The 13,455-nt window shown below is 52.0% G+C and overlaps 2 protein-coding genes across 3 annotated transcripts in view; one reads left to right on the forward strand and one right to left on the reverse strand.

Moving 5' to 3' along the window:
* Nucleotides 1-7,344, forward strand: part of LOC144145419 (guanine nucleotide-binding protein subunit beta-2-like) — a 64,391-nt gene extending 57,047 nt beyond the window's left edge. For both annotated transcript variants that reach the window (XM_077677031.1, XM_077677032.1), the window contains 3 exons: nucleotides 2,309-2,380; nucleotides 3,616-3,832; nucleotides 7,077-7,344. In XM_077677031.1, the coding sequence (XP_077533157.1) occupies nucleotides 2,309-2,380; nucleotides 3,616-3,832; nucleotides 7,077-7,183 (396 nt within the window). In that variant the 3' untranslated portion in view covers nucleotides 7,184-7,344. The remainder of the gene's footprint in view (nucleotides 1-2,308; nucleotides 2,381-3,615; nucleotides 3,833-7,076) is intronic.
* A 347-nt stretch (nucleotides 7,345-7,691) lies between these two features.
* Nucleotides 7,692-13,455, reverse strand: part of Gbeta13f (guanine nucleotide-binding protein subunit beta-1) — a 37,566-nt gene continuing 31,802 nt past the window's right edge. The window contains exon 8 of the mRNA XM_077677033.1: nucleotides 7,692-12,967. Coding sequence (XP_077533159.1) covers nucleotides 12,861-12,967 — 107 coding nt within the window. The 3' untranslated portion in view covers nucleotides 7,692-12,860. The remainder of the gene's footprint in view (nucleotides 12,968-13,455) is intronic.

A 13,455-nucleotide genomic window follows, 5' to 3' on the forward strand; every position in this document is an offset into this window, starting at 1 on the left:
CTCGTAAGGGCATGAAATTGGCTTAAACGTGCTTTATTTTTCGGTAGCTTAAGACGCCGAATCGGTTTTCTCTGGGTTGCCACGTACCTGGTTTCTGACCTGTCCGACTGGCTTTTTATAGATGACAGCCGGCCGTCATTGGTCGGTTTTTTGGCCATCCGGGCGCGATTATCTTTTCTACGTTCTAGAAGCGTCAATTCAACAACTACGACGATAAATGTGTGTCGACAAGCTGCGCAAAGACACGCGAGAAGAGAAAATGCGTGGGTGAGCGCGCTCCCTGAGGTGGATAAGGGGAGGAACGCAACGAAATGCCGCCGCCGCGGTTGAGATTCGAAGAAAAGAATAAAAAATATGCGCGGGTACTTTTCAGTGCAGCACATTAAGAGCAATTGCCAAAACCTGTCACTTTTAGCCCGAACATCGTGTTGATTTCTGTCTAGAAAACCCCTACAATAAATGGCAATGCATGTGAAAAAAAGATGGCTTTTTTTTTTCAGCGCAAACTCAACATTCTATATTTAACGCCCCCCCACCACCCACTGAAGGGCCGGGTTTTACTTTTTTTTTCTTTCGGGGGAAGGTGGCAACCCTAATTTCCTCGCATCAACACTACAGATGCAAATGTAGATACAGTCTAGTCCACTTATAACAATATCCAAGTGCCAAGGAAATCTAATCGTTATAACCGATAATTGTTATAAGCGGGTTGCGAAATAAAAAGATGGAACAGAGCTCAAAACATTTTATTTGCATGCCAGCAAGGTTGTAGTACCACTAATTCGCGGAAAAGAAGCCACAGTCGGTCACCTTTTGCCGCGTGTGAAGCTAGCTCAAATCTTTTCCAAGAGCATGTCAGGTGCTGCACCTAGATGAGGTAAATGTCCTTGGCGGAAATAAAGTCCCCAATGGACTGTGTGACGCATTTGGCCTCCTACGAAGACACTACCTGAGTAAGCTGCGCAACTGCGTCATTAGAGTCATCACTGTTGCATTTTTGGTGCACAATATAACCGGATTCAATCGTTATATCCAATATCGTGGCACTGGAGCATCGTAATAAGCGGTTTATTTTACCATAGGAAGAATACAAAAGTTGACGGTGCCATAACTGTTCATCGTTATATCCGATATATTGTTATAAACGGTATCGTTATAAGTGGACTCGACTGTATATCAATATTTTTTGGAAATTTCACTCTAATGGGGTTAAATTATGAACATCATACTTATACGCACCTGCGATTTGGTTCCTGCACTGGGCACAAGCACGCACACTCGTGAGCAAGTTAAGGGGCACTAAATGCTAAAGGCTCTATGACTTTTTATTTTAATTTACAGATCCTGCGTTTCGTGTTTCACTTGTCTTAAACCATTACCGCACCCCACTTTCACTCGACTAGCCCTCTCCAAATGGAGCTAGAGCCATCCCTGCTAGTTCTGGCTTGGTTCTGGAGCTTTTATTCGACGCAAAACCGCCAGTTTTGCTCAGAGATCAATACTCCAGGCTGCCATTTCTCCCTGCCGTTTCCCTCCCAGATTTTCGTGACGTTGAAGCACCCGTCACAAAGTGCTGAGATCGAATCGGGCCCGACATTGTTCGATCGTCGTTACCTTCCTGAAATACTGTTTTCATGTCTTTCACTTCGGCCACAAAGATTGGCCGTAACTGTAGAAACCACCAGCGCAAAATTGGTCAGCAATGAATTGTGGCCGTCGCTTCCCGGTAGCTAGCCGATCGCGCTTATTAAAACCCGACTTTTTGCCGGTGGCTGTTGTATAACCATTTATGTATGCACTAGTAGTATACAGTACTAGAAGTAAGTAGGTAGGACAAGCTTTAGCGTTCACCGGCATGCACGTTTTGACTGCGCTTCTACGGTACTACAAGGCGAAGCATTTCAACGAAATCGGAACCGAAACAAAGAATACCGCCCGCGGCGGCGCATCCTATTTTATGTTAGGCGCCCGAGGTTTGTCTTTCAGAAAGCACGTATTCCCTAAAGTTCTCGCATACAGTATTTTGCCTTAACATGTCTCTACATGCGTCTAACAAAACGCTTGGTGAAGCGCCACCAATCACGTTTCACAGTGCATTCGCGATTTTAATAAGTCTACAGAGTTAAAGTGTATAAGGCGTCGGTGCTTGTTTTCAGTTTTCGCATTTTCTGCCTTCGTAAGCAGCTGCTGCTGCGGAGTGGTTTAGTTGTATTCACGACTCTTTGATCCACCGAATAGACAGACTTGCATGAACAATCGCGCTCTTTATTGGCGCACATGTAAGACCCCGTTCATTTTCTTCCAACAGCTATGGGACATACGCCAGAAAGAATGCCTCCAGACGTTTCGAGAGCACGAAGCGGACGTGAGCTCAGTCTGCGTAAGTACACATACAGAGGCACTGTTTCAACTACGCAAACCGAAACTATAGATGCAAACGGGTTTCGAAGGTAGTTGTGAGAGCTTTACTGGCCCAGTCGTGCGAGTTTCGGCGTGCGTGACAGTTTGACCTTGCAGTGAAGAAGTGATACAACGTGACTCACCGATCACTTAAAAGGGAGACGGCACCGCTCTTTGCTGCCTCGCAGTTACTTGCTATGACGGGCCAGTGCTTCAGTTCAGCCGTTGTGCGATGGGAGGAGGGAGCGAGGACTCTAATCTATCTGTGCCGAGCTCGCTACGCAAGCTTTACTTACATAACCGGGCCTACCTGAACTAAGCCGCAGTCATTTTTTGTCGCAATGAGGCTGCCCCAGGAGGGCTAATGAAATTTCTCTCGTTCGGTGATCGTTGCCTTGTTTGCTTTCAACGTGAGAATGTTTATACAATACCCCAACCAGGTTTTCAGAGACCTTCGAATATGACTTGACCTTTGGCCTGAGCAAGGGCGTTGCGGCTGGTGAAGCTACACTACAGCGAGGGTGAAGAGGAAGGAGAGGTGGTAAAACAGTTCGTTAACCTAAAGCAGTGGTTCTCAAAGGGGGTCCGCCGGCCCTAGAGGGTCCGCGAAAGCATTTGAGTGGACCGCGAAGCCTCCCTCAAAACTCCCGCGCCCCCCCCCTCCCCCCCGCCATTCTTTTCTCGATTTTTCCAGCACTTTCTTGCAATGCAAAAAGGTGGCTTCGCCGCATTACACGTACGCTTAGTTTCCCCGCGTAGCACACATTTTAACATCTGTTTTTTGAACAACACGTCAGGTATGAGAAGAAAAAAATCCGACAGAAAAAGCAGCATATAGGTGTTTGGAAGACTTAGATTCAAGAGCAAATTGTTTGACATTATAACGCGCATCGTCATTAACGTCAAGCAGAAAAGGCGGACATTCGATAAGTGTGTGGGCGGCGTACGCTGCAAGTGCAAATTGCTTGACATTATGGCACCGATCAACATGTGCTCCATTTTCGCAAGCCGACAAGGGGTCCCTGAGGCAGCCATGGCTGAGAACCACTGACCTAAAGCAATGTGAAAAACACATTTACACGAAGCATTTCCATTTTCTCAGCCGGCCACTAACTTTACAAATGCGGCACCCTTCAAGGGAAGCTCCGCAGTTTCCCTGGTGGGTATCTTTGGAAATAACAGCACGCATGTTCCGACGCTGTACTCGTGGCGCAGTTCCACAAGAGCGGCCACGTGTTCGCGACGGCCTCGGAGGACAAGACGTGCCGGCTGTTCGACGTGCGCAGCGACCAGCAGGTGTGCCGATACCAGAACCCGCGCGAATCGACCGCCTTCACCAGCTGCGGCCTGTCGCTGTCGGGAAGGCTGATCCTCGCGGGCGCAGACGACCACGACGTCCACGTCTGGGACACCTTGTCCACCAGGAGAGTCGGTGAGGGGCGATGGCCTGTGAGCGGCGTCCAAAGGGTTCTCTGCCCAGCGGGCCGCCTTGTGCGTGCAATCAAGGTTTCGCCTTAGCATGCACGTGACATCACATCCGCGGGCTCGCGGCCGCCATGCTTGCGAACCGCTTGTCGCTAGTGTGAGGCGCGCGCGCTGAGAGATTCCGTCGAGCAGTTTTAAATGCGAATGCATTTCTTAGTCGGGGGTTGTCGTGCTCCGTCGGCGTGCGCCTAGCAACAGCTGTGGAGAGAACACGAGATGCCGCGAGCAAGCTCGCCTTCTTCTTCTCTACTTCCTCCTCGTTCAAAGCGCGTGCAAGTTCCTCTTTCTCCTCCTCTGCTTTTAAATGAGAATGCATTTCTTAGTCGGGGGTTGTCGTGCTCCGTCGGCGTGCGCCCGCAGGTGTTATCTCTCCGCGCTCCTCCTCGCCCCTAGCAACAGCTGTGGCGCGCCTAGCAACCGGAGCAGGTGGTAGCTCGGGCGGGAGTAGCGGAGGGCAAGGGGAAAGGAGGAGCGCGCTCGGGCGTGTGAGGGCGCTCGCATCGCGGAGCTCGGGCGGAGTAGCGGATAGTGAGTGGAGAGGAGGAGCGCGCTCGGGCGTGTGAGGGCGCTCGCATCGCGGAGCTCGGCGGGCTCTCTCTCCTCTCCGCGCTCGCTGCGCTCGGAATCTATATAATGCAGTGGAGCGCGCGCCTGGCGCCTTGATAGCGATTCTTCATTAAGTACGCCATTAATAATAATTACTCGCACCGCACTCATCGGTGCACCCAATGCATTCACATTTCCGCACGATCCCCTTCGGGGAGGTGGGGGGATTTTTTTTTCCACAGGGCACAGATAAGAGGGTATGAGTTGATGACGAAAGGTGATTAGATGAACATGCAAATGTTCGATTAGCGGATGACATCTGGGAGTGAACGATGATGGCGCCCATGCATCTATGCGGCGTATGCGGATACGTCGTCTTGCCTTCTTGGTGTTGTGACAGGATTCTATTCGTCTTCTGCTTGCAAATTCCAGCGTTTTCGAGTACACATCCCTTTTGCGAGGGCTGCTTCTCACAGTTGACTGGATCTGCGCGTGTATGGTACACAGAAACGATTGAACAGTGCGAGAACGTCGATCCCTGCACGCTGCGCGCGGGAATGGTCACAGGCATCGACGCCAGCCTGTCGCCAAATGTCGCTCACGGCGACATCGTCGAGTGAATTTTTGTGGCCCTCGGCCAGATGAAAGCCTACAAATTCCTGGAGTCCCACAATTATTTCTCTAGCGGCTGGCTGAAGAGTTTGCCGACGAAGGGGCTCGGAGAAGCCAAAGTGCTCCCACTTGGAGAGGTATCTTTTCTTTCAAGGTCTTTCACCTGGTTGTACAGTTTCAATGCATACGCCGCGCTGTATCAATGGCTAGAACGCTCGGCTGTTGAACCAGAGGGCACGTGGAAACGAAATTCAGAAAGCGCCCGTGGTCCGTGCGATATCAATTCACGTTGAAGAACTCGCGGTGGTATCGAGCCCTCCACTACGGCGCCTGTTTATTAGCGCATGTGTTGCTCGTTAAAACACCAGATACGATATCACACCATTAGTTTCAAATTGTTTGTGTTCCACTACCTTCACTTTTGTTTTCAAAGCTCTGTGATTGTTAAAACACAGTTTGCCAAAACGCGAGGTAGCTTTGGTGTGCGGTGAAAAAGAACTGTCCGGTGCGGCGAGAGGGGCCGGTCGTCACAGGGCTGGGTCCCGGTAGCCGCCGCGCCGGCCTCGGCACGCCGTTCCTGGGCTTCGGCTTCCCGCTTTTCGGCGCGCTGTTTTTCAAGACGTTGGTGCAGTGAGGGATCCGTGTTGTTGGCGCTGTAGCCGAGGAGAAACGACAGAGCCTAGTTAGGGTTTATCTCGTCGAACAGCTTAACTGGATTTCCTAAGAACACAAGATGAAAAAAGTTACAAAGCTAACCTTTCAATGCATCACCGCTATTACGCTGTCAAAGTCGAAATCAATTGTTCATCTGTAATCAGGGATTTATACATCCCCCCCCCTCCCGATTCCACAACAACGAGCACCCTGCCCAGAAATTCATAACCATGCCCCCCCCCCCCCCCTCCCCCTCCCCCCTTCAAAACAGAAATCGTCGATAAACCCCTGCATATAATAAAGTGCGCGCCGCAGACTTGCAGGTTGCGGTTCTCGATGGTTGGCGCGTTTAATGCGCGCCAACCATAGGCTGCGCCACTTCGTGGTCAACGCTTTCATGCGGTCGCACTGTTTCCCCACGACCTTTGGTATTGATAAAAAGTGGCTGTTCGTTGGCTTTTTTCTTCCCCGGGTGCCACTGCGGTGTGAACTAAAATCGCGCTCATGACCACGGCGAAACATGGCATGCGAGCCTAGCAGTGACTGTGGGAATGTGAGCGGCTCATATGCATGGCGGACGCATATTCCAGAAGTCCTTTCACTGACGTCAGTGCAAGCTATCAGCGGTAAAAGGCGTAAAGGCTCACGGGTACGTCGTCTGCTCCCGCAATTTCCGGATCGAGAGCTCTCCTGGCCTCCCGTGCGCCGGCGGGTTAAAAAAAAATAAGTTCATACATCGCGCCTTCAACGAATAACAACGATGGACGCTACCAGGAGCTTCTATGGAAGATAAGAACTTTGTGAAAAATAAAGAACACGCGCGTGAAAGCCGCAGGCGCACAGAAGGCCAGGGAAGTTCTCGAACCGGAAGTGGTGGAAGCAGACGTGCCCGTGAGCCCTTCCGCTTCCACTGCTCACCTATGGCGCGAGTTGGGTAGCAGAGTCATCTAATTCTTCCCGGTTTGCTTACGCCCGTTCAGACACCCGCGCTTCAGGGTAAAGCCTTTGCACGAATACTCTATACCCAAGATGTCAAACTTAAGTCTTGCCTCCCGCATGAGGCAATGGGCGCTGCGCTGCCAGAAGGGGCGCCACTGAAAGACCTCTAGTAACACATTTTAAAAGCAGCGATGAGTCAGTACAGCTACTTGCCCACTGCAATTTTTTATAACTACAACCTACAAGGCTGTAGTTGTGGCAGTTTAACTTGACTTGGTAAATTGGCTTACGTATGCCAACATATTTTGGCAATGTCAACATGAATCGTCTTTAAAAACGAATCCTGTGCTTTTCTTTATTAAACAAGCTTATCTCTCATTCAAACGGAAAGCAGGTGAGATTGCAGTAGCTGGACGATGTGACATTGCCACCCTTTACAGGCAATCTCACCGGGCACGAGAACAAGGTGACATCCCTGTCTGTCAGCCCTGACGGCGTGGTCGTGGTCACAGGCTCCTGGGATTCAAGCGTCCGGGTGTGGGGCTGAAGCCCCACGCGTCCTGCCATGGTCGACCGCACCAACCACACGAGGTCGGCAAGAGGACTTCTTCAGAACGGAACAGAAGGCGCGCGTACGTCCACAGTGCCGTTTCTCCAGAGCACAATGTGGAACTTTTGTCACCACCATAAAGCTCAACGCACCCTCAATCGCACGAGTTTCAACAGGCTCGATTTCCCACTATTCCAGTGAGCCGGAAGTCCGATGCTGTCTTTCAGAAATCAGGACAATAGTGAATGTGCTGTGCAAAATGGTAAATTTCACCATTTGTACCAGTGACTCATCAAGTGCGCCTTGGAGGCCAGGAAAAAGCCAATCACCCGTTTTTTTTAATCCTAGGTTTGGGCAATGGAAAGAAGCAGGAGCACATGCACAACAAAAGTGGGCACGTATGCTAGCATGGTCTGTTTCACGTCCTGCACGCTGTTCCAAAAAGGCTTGCACTGGTAGAGGTCTTGGGGAAGAACACCACTGAGGGAACAGCTCCGACGTGGCATTTTGTACGTAAAGACAAACAGCTTTATTGGACAAGTTAAATAACATACACAAGGAAACTGGTTTCACAAACAAGACTGAAAGCTACATACTGAAATAAGACACACAGGCTGACCAGGTGCCCCAAGAAAACACCCGGGAACATCTTTTCGCCCCCCCCCCCTCCCCACAATTTGCGTCCATTAAACCCACTAGCGACACCATGGCGGTTTGTTTCTTTGCGAGGGGCCACTCCGACCCCAGGCCTGCATCATGCCCGTTTGTGTGTGGCTGATGGAAACCCTCGTTTTTGAGTCCCTGAAGAACATAAAGTAGAAATGATAAAGCCGCGGGGAAGGTTCTCCCCAACGTTTTGCAGGAGCGGGAGATGAACAGAAAAGGAAACCGAACGGGGTGGCTCAGAATACGAGGAGGGCCAAGCAAAACCTTGACAACTACCGCCAAAGCTGTTTGAAAGCTTGGCTTTTCTTTTTTTTTTTTTTCCGTTCCTCCGAGTGTTGTGGTTGTGCACAGATCGCGACGGCGGGAAGAAAATTCTCAGTAGGGAAGGTCGAGAAGCCTCGACTACCTTGGGAGCGCTCACTTGTGTACCTCCCTGCGCGTGTATTAAGGCTGGGAGGCGACTGTGTCCGGAGCACTAACGCGCGGATTATAGCCGACGGGGTCACTGGAGAGAAGTGTGGCACCGCTGCCTGGTGCAGTGCACTCTCGCCCACGGGGGAACGACACCTCAGAGGCTGCGCGAGCGCGCACATGGCCGTCGCACGCCGATGTCGGTGGGATGCTCCACGGCCGACCAGGATAGCAGCTGCAGTGGGCAGTTTCGCTTCAGAAAAGAAACCGGGACCGGGGCTCAGTCCCAAGTTTTGGTCTAAGTTATCCGCTTCACCATTTGCGCACAGACATTTGAAGAGACACTCGCTTATATGTATAGTATGTATAAAGTCTCGGGCAATTTGTTCGCACTTCTTTATCCTGCTCTCCACGACCGTCCTCCTCAGACTCGGGTGCAGAGAAGGCGTTCCGTGCTCCGAAACCGACGAGGAACCCAAGGATAAAAAACCGCGCCAACAGACGGGCTGAGATCTGGCAGAGCAAGCGGTGCAACGCGCCAGGGATTCTCCCTCCGTCGGTCGAGGCAGGTGATTTCACCGATCGCGTTCGTTCCTCTCGCGTGTATATAAAAAAGAAGTGTATGGAAGTTCGACGCAGCCGGAGAGCAGGGACTCAGCAGACTGAGGGGGAGGGGGCCCGATCGGCATCAGCAACGATGAAAAAGGGGAGACGGGGGAATACCGACACGCACTCCGTCCCTCCGGACCACGTAAAAACAAAACCGCACTCCTAGCTGTCTCCCCCAACTTCGGACGCGTGCGTTTCCTAGTCGGAGGGGCTCACGGAGGGAGGCATCAATTTTGCAGAATCCGCCCTGCTTCCACACCTCGGAAAGAACCGGCGTGTCAGCACTGTCGTCGTCTTCTTAAAGTATGGCAGTTGTTGCACTCGGGAAAGCGCAGGGACAGGTCGGCCGCAGCCGGAACTCCCCCAGGCATAACCACCCGAGCAATGTCCTATAGGTATGCATGTGTCAGTGTGTGTGTGTGTATGTGCGTGTATTTGTATATATAATATATATAATGTATTTATATATATATACGAGCGACGACGCAGAAGTGTCTGCAAGTATACATATTTATAATATATGTATAGGTTCTCGTTTTCTCAAAATCCTCGTCCAGAGAAGACTGCCGTTGCGCTTCGAAACAGTAGCTCCCTAAGGGGAGGGGCAATTCCCCACGACTTTGTCTCCTCTCGTCACGGCAGGTGTGTATAATACTCCTTCAATAGCACGGCAACACAAACAACAAAAATGGCAGCCGGAAAACGGGGGAAAAGAAAAAGGGGGGGCAGAGTTAATGAAAAAGAGTAACACAACTAAGAGGCAGCTCTACAGCCGACACAAGTGCCGCACGGGGCTTGGCCCACCCTCTCGGATGCCGGCAGCAACAGCGGGGCAGGCAGGCCGCCACAGGGCACCCACGCCGTCTGCACTTCTTCACAGCATTGCACTGGGGCTGACCAGCGCGCTTGTGCGAGCTGGAGGGGGCACGGAACACGGCGCGGGGCTTTGCACGTGCTCCCGCCCCCCCCACCGTCCGCACAGCACCTGACTGCCTGTCCTTAGAATAAAGAGGGTGACTGGGGTGCGGTGAATGGACTGGGGCTCTTGCCCAAACACCACCCCTCCCACAAAACCCTGTTTGATGGGGAAAAGCCTCCCCCTCGGTGCCACATTGCCTTTCAACATTTAGCTCGGCTCATCCGTTGAGCATATGAAGTACCGCGGAGAGGGCAGACAACAGGGCACCCTTGGCAGCCGAGAAGATGGGCTCGAGAGGGAGAGAGCAACAGCGTCCCCCCGTTAAAATGTCCAGCACACTGCCACAACCAAGAGCTAGCCATCGCGAAAGGAAAAAGAAAACCAAGAGCGGTCCATGTCGGGTCCGTTCTGTACACACAGGCGGAAAGGGCTAGCGTACAGAATGAGAAGCCCGCCCGCGCTTGGCCTGGCCGCACGCACACCTCCTGATGGGTGTGCCTAAGTAAACGCTGGGCCTCGCACCACTCTCTCCTGCATGGCCAGGGTAGCGGGCAGGGCCCTTAGAACCGGCACGCAAGCAGCAACACCACGTACAACACTACGCGCACAGAAGCCCTTTCCGCGACAGAACGAGAGAGAGAGAGAGAGAAGCAACCGAGGGCGGGAGAGAGGGAGGAAACCGAGCAGAAGCACGATGTAAAAACTGCACGACAGTTCAGATGCAAACAGCAGCGCGGTCATCGTACAAGTCTGCGCACGCACACACACGCACGTTCACGGCACCACCACACATGGTTTGTCCAGTTGTTGCTCGCTGTGGTGGGCGCAGCGAAGTAAAAACTGAAGGTTCAGAGGGTGCTCAGGAAGGAGCCACAGGAGGGGAAGAGGAGGGCCGGGGAAGGTGATAAAAGCTCGGCACAAGAGGAGAGGCGCTGTATGTGTTTGTGTGTGTTGTGCTTGTCAGTAAAGTAAGCTGGGGAGAGAAAAAGTGGGGTGCCGAGGGAAAGCGATGACCCACAAAAGGCAGGGGACAGCACCCGGCACGCACGCAGCCTTTCTACCAGAAAGAACGGTACACGCAAGCGTGACGGCATCTGCAGCTCAAGCCCCTTTCAGAGCTTGCCTCACGCACACACTAGCAACCACACACTCTGTACAGTGTGAGCACACAGACACAACGGAAACAAACTCGCCAGGCCAAGACGAGCAAGAAGCCGGTTCCTATCAGACGAAACGAAAGGACAAGACACACCTGCCAACCCAGACGTGTCTCCCTTTGTGCGCATCATCCGGCCAACACAGCTTCTCGCCAGATCTTGCCACCAAACAAGGAAACGGAACAAACGATGCAGCAGATCCAAGCCTTTTACGAAGTGCAGCACGCGCCACACCCAACACAGGAGGAAGGGCTCAGCACCCAATTGAACATTTATACAAAGCTATGTACAATGTGGAAGGAGGTGCCTTCGAGGGCCATCGGTGAAGGCCAAAAAAAAATCTTTTAAAAATGAGGAAGACTTGGCAACCGTAACGAAGAGATACAACAACGATGCGTCCGTTCACATCTCCCTCCCCAAACGTGTCCCACTGGCAGCTCTTGGCAACACAAAATGGCTGCACTTCGGACAGCAGCCACGAGGAGGCTTCAAAGCGAAAAGCGCTAAAACAGGCGAAACAAACTTACGCTGAGTAGCAATCAATTGTGAACAAATACTCTAAGATAGTAATAAAACACACAAAGAATCATGTAGAACTCTCAGAAGCTAAGTCAGGAGAGAGAGGGAGAGGGGGAGAGAGAGGAAAAATGCAGACAGGGGCTCTGCCAGAAGCCCCATACTTTCTGTGCTTGAGCACGCACAAAACAGATGCTCACACACCTGTGACTAGAGAATTGAAAAACTGCTGTGCCCAAAGTATCTCCTTTTCGCATACGCTTTGCTTCCACTCCTACAGAAATTAGAAAGCCCTCTCTCCCACACCAGCAGCACTAGGGGGGCATCAGAAAACAACCGCAGAGAGAGGCTTTGGGCGGCTGACCAGACGTTTCGATTCGCTCCATCGACTCGGTGCCTGTAGCCTGGACCCCAAACAGACACACTCACGCAGCAGCATATTTGTTCCATTGATGCAGTTCACTCACACACCACACACACACACACATGCACGCACACATGCTCGTGACCCAAAAAGGGACTCGGCCACTCCAAGGTGCCACCCTACAGAGGATGACCTCACACAGACTGAAGGAAAGAGGGAAAGTTAAAAAGAAGAGGATGGCTAAAGTGCATGCGACCACTCCCAACCGGACGGTAGCCGCCACTCTACTGATGTGGATAAAGGGTACGGGACCTCGAGGGCCAAGTGGAAATGGCGCCCAACGCTCACGTCGAAATGCAGACCCCTAGCACAAACGAAATCCGCCGACCATTCATGTCCTTCGGCCACTCGGGAGGAAACAAGCTAGACCAGAGAGCGTGGGAGACTGAGGAAAGGGGTTGGGGGAGGGCACAAGGCATGGTTGTACGTGGAAAACAAAGTACACGAGCTTCTTGGTCCAGTGCAATACGAAGCAGCACACGACTTTTCCCCCAGTTTCCCCCACCCCGTGGAAAGAAGCAACGGGGGACCGGCACAGGGGACCGCACAACTCCTTTCCCCCTTCAAATTCCGCCCAAGTGTATCGCCCTATCGGTGTGTGTGTGTGTGTGTGTGTGTACAGGTGGCGGCGGTGGGAAAGCAGTGGTGCGGACACTCCCACGCTGGGTCGGCGCACGGCAGCGATAAGGTGCCCACAGAACAGTTTCCGCCTTTTTCCGGGAGGAGGTGGTGGACCGGTCGACACCGGCTGAAGAGAGCGCCACGAGGAAGTGTGCAGCAAGGACTGGGCAGGGAGGCAGAGAAAGAAAACCAAACAGGCCGGGGCAAGGAGGAGGACGGGGTCGTCCGTAAAAGAACAGGGTGAGGGGAAGGGGGAAAAAAAAAGAAAAAAAGAGGGCTGGGGGTGATATCCAGTCTTCTTTCTCTTCCTTCTGCCGTCTCCCATCCCTTGGTGCTGCTGCTGTCTTCACCCTAGTTCCATATCTTGAGGAAACTGTCCCAGGACCCAGTGGCCACTGCCATGCCATCTTCGGTAACACCCAGGCAGCTGACGCGGTTGTCGTGACCGGCCAGCACTCCTGCACGAGGGTAAAGGAGAGGAGAGACAGCGTCAGCACAAAACGTACCCCTTGGAGACCACCCCCGGCGTCCAAGCATGGACGGAAAAAGAAGGTGCAAGTAGCAGAAGTGCGCTCGGCCGGCCCCAAGAAATTTGGGAAATTCACAGCCTAGCCAAAACACTTCAAACCAACGCAACTGCTCCGCGATGAAGGACAAAATGAATACATGACTGGTGTTCATTTTATTTCCCACCAACATTGTTGGACACTCCAAGCTTGAAAACTGATGTTCACAGCATTGTGATACTAGGCAGCCCATATAATGTTGGTGTTATAAACACACCCTGAAATTTTCATTCAAACATCTTTTAAAATAATTCCCAAAAGTTAGGTATTACTTGCCCCACAAGTTACGAAGGTTCAAAGTTCAGCTCCGGAAATGAGAAATTACAATTTACATCTTTCCACTCAACCGTAACCTTTGTACAAGTACAACTTTTAAACTA

Source organism: Haemaphysalis longicornis, unplaced genomic scaffold (assembly GCF_048455015.1).
Source record: "Haemaphysalis longicornis isolate Haplotype H1 unplaced genomic scaffold, Haemaphysalis longicornis Haplotype H1 scaffold_7, whole genome shotgun sequence".
In the NCBI taxonomy this organism is placed as follows: Eukaryota; Metazoa; Arthropoda; class Arachnida; order Ixodida; family Ixodidae; genus Haemaphysalis; species Haemaphysalis longicornis.